Source organism: Coturnix japonica, chromosome 20 (assembly GCF_001577835.2).
Source record: "Coturnix japonica isolate 7356 chromosome 20, Coturnix japonica 2.1, whole genome shotgun sequence".
NCBI lineage: Eukaryota > Metazoa > Chordata > Aves > Galliformes > Phasianidae > Coturnix > Coturnix japonica.
This window is the reverse complement of record NC_029535.1, coordinates 12,271,584-12,280,247: the sequence shown is the minus strand read 5'-3', so window position 1 is coordinate 12,280,247 and position 8,664 is coordinate 12,271,584. Positions and strand designations below refer to the sequence as shown.

The 8,664-nt window shown below is 53.3% G+C and overlaps 1 protein-coding gene and 1 long non-coding RNA gene across 3 annotated transcripts in view; one reads left to right on the top strand and one right to left on the bottom strand.

The window, feature by feature from the left end:
* Window positions 1-2,082: 2,082 nt before the first annotated feature.
* Window positions 2,083-8,664, bottom strand: part of LOC116654274 — an 80,120-nt gene continuing 73,538 nt past the window's right edge. For both annotated transcript variants that reach the window (XR_004309384.1, XR_004309385.1), the window contains exon 5: window positions 2,083-2,444. This is a non-coding gene — a long non-coding RNA (uncharacterized LOC116654274). The remainder of the gene's footprint in view (window positions 2,445-8,664) is intronic.
* CEBPB (CCAAT enhancer binding protein beta) lies at window positions 5,556-7,929 on the top strand. Its single transcript, XM_015881863.2, has one exon. It carries the CDS (start codon window positions 5,935-5,937, stop codon window positions 6,919-6,921), a length of 987 nt encoding a protein of 328 aa, XP_015737349.1. The 5' UTR covers window positions 5,556-5,934; the 3' UTR covers window positions 6,922-7,929.

Below are 8,664 nucleotides of genomic sequence, written 5' to 3'. Positions count from 1 at the left end.
CCACCGACACGGGCACGGCACGAGCCGCACGTGGCGCCCCCTGGCGGCCGTGGCGCAGAACGGCAGCGGGCGCCGGTTGTGCGGCATCACCCTCAGAGCGGGGCGTGGCACAGCGGGACGGAGCTGAGTGTGACCCCATTGTGGTGCCCCCTCCATAGTGACGGGGTGGCCGTGAGTGCAGGGCACACAGCACCCAAAGGTCCTGCTGCCGCAATGCCCGTCGGTGACACAACAACCATTTCGCCTCTTCTCTACGCACTTCCCCATCTGCACCTGAGGGAAGCCGGCAGAAGGATCTGGAGACGGTTTTGAACGCAGCGCTGCACAGGGCTCACGGTTCAGAACATCCTGAAGCCAGACTCGCTGGTCTCGCCTCTCACCCACTATTACACAACCTTCCTGATCTGCACGGCAAGAAGCAGAAGCTGGCTGCAGCTCCTGCACTGGACTCTCCGGCATGGGAAAGTATCAGTGGGTGGGAGAGCTGGAACAGCCGCTCCTAGGGCTCCTTCCAAAGCCATACACACAGAGACAGGAGCTGATGGGGACCAGAGGTGATGCGTGGGGAGGACAGCACCCCATCCCATCCCATCCCATCCCAGGGCCAGCAGCTGGCTGCCGGATGGCACAGACTCAGGAGCTGTGCTCACATGCCGGTGCTCACCACCAACATGTCCCAACTGCTTCCCATGGTGCTCAACACGGGATGAGAGCAGCTGAATAAAAGCTAACTGTAAATCCAGCATGCAGCTCTTAAAGCTTTTAATGAAGAATCTTGTAATTCTTCACCGTGGCCCATTCTCCTGCCAGCCTCCCTAAGACAGCCTTCAGTTTCTGTTACCCCTGGCTGTACGCAGCAGTAAGTTCCAGCTATCTGGGCCCAGCTTCAGGACCACTGAGGAGTTCTTCTTGTTCAGAAATGTCCAAAATCAGTAACCATCGGTCTGTTCCTGGGAACTCCGGGCACTTGTCTGGGTTCCTTCAAAGGGTCGGATTCCTGTTCTCCCAACCCTAAGTTGGAGCACTTGTAACAAATTCATCAAGCTACGATATACAGTTACGTAGGAAATGTCAGATGACTGTGGAGAACTTCTGGAAAGCCAGTGGACAGCAAATGTATGTTTTTCAACGGGATACTCATAACACTGCTCGAAAATAAAGCCCACATCTTCCTGGTCAGATGGCTTCAGCGTGCACATTGCGACACGGGGCTGCAGCCTACAGCTTCTGCTTTTCCACCGGCATTTATGTGCGCTCAGACACTCTCTCCTTTTCTTTCTTTTGTAGCCTTCATTGCAACATTGCTCCACTTAAATTTGCTCTGACCTCTAATTCACTCTGGAAAATTTTCTGCGCAGCAGGGGAAGGTATTTTGTTCACACAGCCCCCACTGGCTGGAGGCAGGGGTGCCATCTCCAGGTGTCGCCTCTGCAGCACGGGGTAGGGCAAAGAGCAACACGGAGATAAAGCGGGGATTGAGCAACCTGGCACTGCAAAGGCTAAGTGTGCTAGGTCAGAGGTGAGCAGAAAATCAGCAGACAACCAACAAACAGCCGAGCATCCCCGTGTCACAAGGGAACGAGGGGTGAGGGAGCCCTGTGGGAGGGGGAGGACTCTGCTCTGTAACAAAAGAACCCAAGGAGGCCAGGAGACGGCCTGCAACTTGCATGGGAGGTCCCCGACACAGGGGACTGTGATGCAGAGCATCACAACTGCACTTTAAGAGAGGAAATAGTGTGGCAATAGTTTGGTTTCTTTTTATTATTATTATTATTATTTAATGTTAAAATGAGGCGAAGTCTCTAGTCTGGTCTAAGAGCTGGGAGAAATGGAAGGAGAGCCAGTCTCTGAGCTGACACACTGTCCCCGTCAGCCTCGCTCTGTCCCTGCCTGACATTTCATGAATGCTGTGTCTTTTATTATTTACTTATTTTTAACAGTGAAGAACAGCACGTGGAAAGTAGATGGGAATCTAACCTCTGCCAGGCACAACTCACGAGTTGGTGCTTGTGTAAGGTGCACAGCTGTAGGAAGAGGGAGCTGGGGCTGGGAACAAGGAGAAAACAGAGCACAGAAACATGCTCAGAAATAAACTTCAATTTTACTTCTCTATTTCACAGCCTTCATTGCAACATTGATCCACTTACATCAAACTTTCAGGTAAAGTCACATCTCACCCCAAGGTCCCCCATAGCAGCCCTGTGCTCCCCCAGCCTGTCCACACGCACGGACACCACTGCTCTCACTCTCCTCTCCAGCTCACCTCCAGCACACTACCAGCAGCGCCTTATTCAGTGATGCAACTGTTGACTTCTGGCATTATCTTCTTTAATCTTTGCCCCTCTTCTGCCTTTCCATGCTTTGCATTGGGCTGCAGTGAGGAGCTGTGTCCACATAGTGTTTAGCATGATGCACCTCTGATCTCACTGATCTGCCAGGAGATACTGCAAAGCAAACAACACGTAAGACAAGTCTTCAGCAAGAAGCATCTAAAATTATAGGCAGCCTTTTTCTACAGTACAAACCCTCAGCCCACAGATCTTCTTTAAAAAGCTTCAGTGTTTGATCTGTGACCACTACATTAATAGCATTTCCCCAAAGCTAGTGTCCTTCCAGGGCAGCTGTTACAGACCTGCAGCATGGGAACTGGAGAGCCTGCTAGAAATCCTGGAAAAGAAGATAAGAAGATAATTTTCAGGAATAATATGTCTCTGCAGTGTCTTATCACAGGTCTGAGCCTGCAGCTGGAAAACTGTGTCTTTCTACAATATAAAAAAATAAAAATAAAAATGGAGAGCAGAATTTAATTCATGACAGAAAAGAATGGTGAAGATGAGATTCTTCCCTCCACTTTTTCCCCCTTCCCACATCCTTGTCTTACCCCTCCACTGTCTGTATTCTTTCACACATGAAGAAAGAGGAATCTGGATTTCATTGCATTGGATTTTGGGGGTAATGTAGATGTTCTCACTAAGTAATTTGTGAGCAATGCTGTCTTCTTCCCCAGCTGAAAAATTAGATCATGAACTCACCACAAATTAGAAGGTGCTTTCCAGAGAAATGCTGCCTTTCTGCTGAAATGTGCTGCCAGGAGAACTGTTATGGAACCAGTTGCTGATGCCCCCGAGTTTTCCATCGAGTGATCCCTTCACCAGGAACACCTGCATTTCTTTTCCTATCTCTCTATGGAGAGGACTTTCCAGGACTATTTGCAGCCTCTGTACATCAGTCCAGGACAGGCTGAGCTGTGGCACTGACAGGGATGGAGCTCCATGTGCCAAGACCTCCACCCAACTCTCTGTGCTGCGAGCTTTGCTCTACACCCGTTTCCATTTCAAAAGCCCCATTTCTGGCCATGCATTTGTTATGACAAGTGCAGAAACAATTTAAAAGAGACCAGAGGTAGCTCAAAACCTGCATGCTGAATGTTAGGGCTTTGGACAAGTGGTTAGTCCCGCCAACAAGATTCCCATGAGAAGCTGAGAGCTCCACGAGAGTGGATGCTGGGATTTGAGGTGAACTGGAGGAGGTTTAAAGAGATCTCAGCAGAGCAGGGAGGTGGGGGGGGGAGCAGGGAAGGAGGGGACCAACCTCAATTACCACTCCAACTGACGTGTGATCCCAGTGACTATGGGATTACTCAGCACTGGCCTGGCAAAGGAGGTGTGGGCCACACCATCTCTGATATGATCTATTTCACATGACAGTTGCACAGACATTTCATTTTGTTAGGGAAGATCAGCCTGGGTAGGAGCACAGCTTTCGGATGCTGAGCAGCAGAGAACAGGGCAGAAATTGGAAGAGGGGAAATTCAGATCTCTGAGAATATCATTTGAAAAATACACAAGAAACGTAACTGATGGGTTGTAGGGCCCTGGTTCAGCCAATGGCTGTGGCAAGCCAGAGACCTGTCAGGGTAATGCCAAGAAACACCAGAGCCATTTCAGCAGGTGGCCATGGCAGGAGACCTTCTGCTTGTGGGTTCCTGATACGTTCAGAGGTAGGAAGCACATGTGGCTGCATTTCAAGAGTTCAGTTTCAAGGGCCAGTTCGGGCAGCTGCTGGATGCAACCGCCAGATCAGAACTCAGGATAAGGACACAGCACAAGAAAGAAAACAGCCACGAGAACAAGCCGTGGCTCACTGAGACTTGCCAGTATTTGCACCCAATACAGATATTTGTATTTATGAAGGTATGGGCTCCAGCCTCCAGACCCAGACCTCTGGCCAGGCCCAGCTCCAATTTAATCTCCGGTGCATTCATCAAAGATTAACTTGGAGATAAGGACAGAACTAGAAATATTTGAAGCCCAAAAACCTGTTGGGGTACTTTTGTTATGGAAAGCAAAACCATCTTGAAATGTGCAAAAGAAATGTAAACGTAAAAATATAAGAAAGACAAAGTCTGGTGATCCACTGACATATTTCTGAATTCTTCCTCTTTTCGAAGTTTTGAGGTTTGAACATTATGAACAGTTGACTGTTTGAATCGTATAATGCAATACCTGTTCCTCTGGCTTAACGTTACCATATTTCCCACACCGCAGGATTGCTTCACATTATTCTAAGAGGCAGTGTCATTTTCCCTGCAGTGCTGGGTCTTCTTTACTGAGGCAAAGGACACTCCTACTTCCTTTAATTATATGTTTTGTTTTAAATTAATGTCCTTTATTCTGGGGATGAATCACCAGCTTGTAGACAGGTAAATGTGGGAGTAAGAGAGTGAAAATAAAGTTTGATTCCCAAGGTGGGTGTCTTTAATTAAAACGGACATCGAGATTCCGTCTTCCTTCCCAAACTCACCCCGCGATTCTGACAGTGCCCGGATTCCACGGTTCCGAGCACGTATCTCACTCTCTCTGAGTTTAAAGGAATGCCTTTAAACACGGTCCCCTCTGGCTTCAGACCGCGGATTCCCTGTCGCCTTTGTACCCTGACAGTTGCACGGTATCGTGCAAAGTAAATACACTGAGGCAAACTTCAGTCACGGTCCCCGCACGCAGAGATGGGGAGCGGAGCGCGGCGGCTGCTCGGCTCTGAGCTCGCTGCCGTCAGGATGCGGCCCCGGCTGCGCCCCGCTCCAAACTGCGCTCGCTCGGCTCTTGTAAAATGGTTCTGCCCGCGTCTGAATGGGACGGTTCTGCCTGACAGTGCGGTTCACTCAGTCAGGCGCTGGACGGAGAATAAGAGGATCTGTCTTCTATTTGCAGCTTTTTCCCCCGCTTTGGCAAAAGAGCTCGGAAAAACGCCTTCTGCCTCGATTTCCCCAGGGGTAAAACGGGACCCAGACGGGTTTTGCACCCAATTCTGCGCGGCACACGCGGCCCCACAGCGCCAGCCCTTGCTCTCAGACGCGAAAGGCCCGTCGCGCTGGCAAAAGAGCAGCGGCGGCACCGGAGTCCCGGACCGAGCGGTGCCCGCTTTCCCCGCAGCCGAGGGACAGGGACGGGACGGGACGGGACGGGAGGTCTCGGCCGCCCCGATGCTGGCGGCGGCGGCTCCGTGCGGTCCCTTTCCCGCACAGCTGCCCCAGGGCCCGCACCTCACCCGCACCCGCAGCCGGCGGCGTCCCGGGGGCCGGAGCGGCAGCTCCGAAGCGTGCAGCGTGGCATGCGGCCAGGCGGTGACGCGCCTGTTGCTATGGGATCCACCGCCCCTATAAATAACAGAGCGAAGGAACTTTCCTAAGTCAGAGACTTGAGGACACGGGCCCCGCAACCAGATGGTCCGCAGGAGAACCGCCAGCTCCAGCCGCAGCTCCGGGAGCGGGAGAGCCCCGCCGCGCCGCACGGACTGAGCCGCCCGGGCGGGCAGCGCAGCGGGGCCGTGCCCAGCGCCGGGCTCGGGAGACCCCCACCCGACGGCGGCCGCTCGATTCCGTGCCGGGGGGGCCCTCCGCGCCGTCTTCTCCTCCCCGCATCTCCCTTTGCTTTCATGCAACGCCTGGTGGCCTGGGACGCAGCATGCCTCCCCATTCAGCCGCCCGCCTTTAAATCCATGGAAGTGGCTAATTTCTATTACGAGGCGGACTGTCTAGCTGCTCTCAACAAGCTGCACCCGCGGGCGGCCGGGGGCCGCTCCATGACCGAGCTCACCGTAGGGGACCACGAGAGAGCCATCGACTTCAGCCCGTATCTGGACCCCTTAGCAGCATCCCAGCAGCCGGCGCAGCCGCCGCCTCCCGCAGCAGCAGCAGGGGGCAACTTTGAGCCTGCCTGCAGCAGCGGCGGCCAAGATTTCCTTTCCGATCTCTTCGCCGAGGACTATAAAGGCAGCGGCGGCGGCAAGAAGCCCGACTACACCTACATCAGCCTCGCCCGGCACGGCCACCCGTGCGGCAGCCAGAGCCACAAGCCGGGGGGGCTGCCGGGCTGCTTCCCGCCCCAGATCGTGGAGACCAAAGTGGAGCCGGTCTTCGAGACCCTGGACTCTTGCAAAGGGCCCCGTAAGGAAGAAGGGGGAGCGGGGCCGGGACCGGGGGGCATGTCCTCGCCCTACGGCAGCACCGTGCGCTCCTACCTGGGCTACCAGTCGGTGCCGAGCGGCAGCAGCGGGAACCTGTCCACCTCGTCCTCCTCCAGCCCCCCCGGCACCCCGAACCCCTCCGAGTCCTCCAAGTCGGCCGCCGGCGCCGGGAGCTACTCGGGGCCGCCGGCGGGCAAGAACAAGCCCAAGAAGTGCGTGGACAAGAACAGCGACGAGTACCAGCTGCGCCGGGAGCGCAACAACATCGCGGTGCGCAAGAGCCGCGACAAGGCCAAGCAGCGCAACCTGGAGACGCAGCAGAAGGTGCTGGAGCTGACGGCCGAGAACGAGAGGCTGCAGAAGAAGGTGGAGCAGCTCACCCGGGAGCTGAGCACCCTCAGGAACTTGTTCAAACAGCTGCCCGAGCCCCTGCTCGCCTCCTCGCCCCGCTGCTGACCCCCGCGCCGGGCCGCGGGGCGAGCTGAACGCTGCCCCCCCCCCCACATCCTCCTCCCGGGGCCGGGCCGCGTTTTCGGTTTCGTCGGGGGTTTCGTTGTTGTTGTTGTTGTTTGTTGTTGTTTCGGTCTCTATTTGCTTCCTCCCCCCGGGGCCAGGGGGCGGCGGGCGGCGCGGGGGGGGCCGCGGCCCCGGGGCTCTGCTGGGCGCTGGGGTTATTTAAAACGGCGAGAGGAGAGCGAGGGCGAAGTGATGCAATCCTTTAAGCATGGCTGGGAATGCTGTGTACATGATGCAATCTCGTGTAACTGTCAGTCATGGATTGAGTAATCTGTTAAAGATGTTCCTACAGTTTTTTTTTTTTATTATAAAGAATAATCTATTTCTATATGAAAATACATATGTATATTTTGGGATCTATGCATTCTTGCTACATTTGAAGCATTAATGAACGATTTTAATAAACTTTATGACTAGGTTAAAAAAAGTAGCTTGTTTTATTTTGAGGGTGCGTTTTGAGTCAGATGAAACGCAGGGCTGACATTCCAGCTGGATCTGGCTCGGCGCTGCCAGCAGGGATAGGACTCGCGTTGGTCTTTTGGCTTTCTCTGCGACTCAGAGAAAAACAAAAACAAAAACCCCAAGAGAAACCAGCAAAGAGCAGCGCTGGAGGCTCCAGCCAGTCCTCGCTGTCTCAGTTTGGTTCCTCTAATCACTTGCTTGAGCTGCCACTTGGGTACTGCCTGGGAAGAGGCGTTTGTTTGGGGTGGTGGTTTTTTTTTTGCATTTTTTGCTGTTCCATTTGTGCAGAGCGAGGTGTGCTGTCCAAACCGTGACCAATCTGGTGAAATAACTGCAAGGCTCAAGTGGGAGGGAGAAAGAAAAAGTGAGGGAGGAAGCTTTCACTTAATTCTTTTTTCTTCGAGGAGTTCCTGTTCTCTGAATTATGATTCAGTGTGTCTTATGTTTGTAGTTTACAGGAATAAACATGAGAAAGTAGCGCCTCTATTGGATGTCGGTAATGTGGTCACTGCCCGGAAGCTCTCGCGAAAGCCGCCAGGTGAGAGGCACATCACCAACCCCTTGACTTTCCTCTTGTGATGCTCTTCTCAAGCCTGTAGCTGGAGTTTCTCTGTTGAGAGGTGTTTGTGTGTCTGTTAGCTGGGAGAAAGCAGCTGATAAGTGAGGATGGGGCAGGCTCTGTTAGACTATAGATCAGGCTGGAGCTCTGTTCTGCCTGCTGATGGAAAGATGTGCTGCTGCCGTGCCCTTCATGCTGCTACCAGAGCTCTGTGAGCAGCTCACGGGCTGGTTATGTGCACGGAGCTGAGAGAAGGACTGGGTCTTACTCAGCATGTTCCATTTTCCTGTTAGGCCAACTTGAAGCACTATTTTAAAATCCAGATTCCCAGTGCCCCACAATAGGAACTCCTTAATCGTCTGTGCTGAGTTGAATCCAGAGGAGTTTTTATTTACCAAGAGAGTGGGTTTGAATTTGCTGCAGGCAGGGCAGGATTCCAGGACAAAGCCTGAGTCTGTCACTTATTCCCAGTGTTCCCTTTAGCAAAGTGTGTTTCCTACTGAAGGAGCTGCTGTGCGTTTTTGTCATTTGAGGTCCTATTTCTCTGGCAGGTAAAACTCCCAGAGCTCTCAGGGAGATCCGCTGTGGCCTGCTCACATAGTGCTCCTATGGAGCCGTGCAGCAGTGAGCAGGGAAGTGTTAGACCTGATACAGATTTCCAC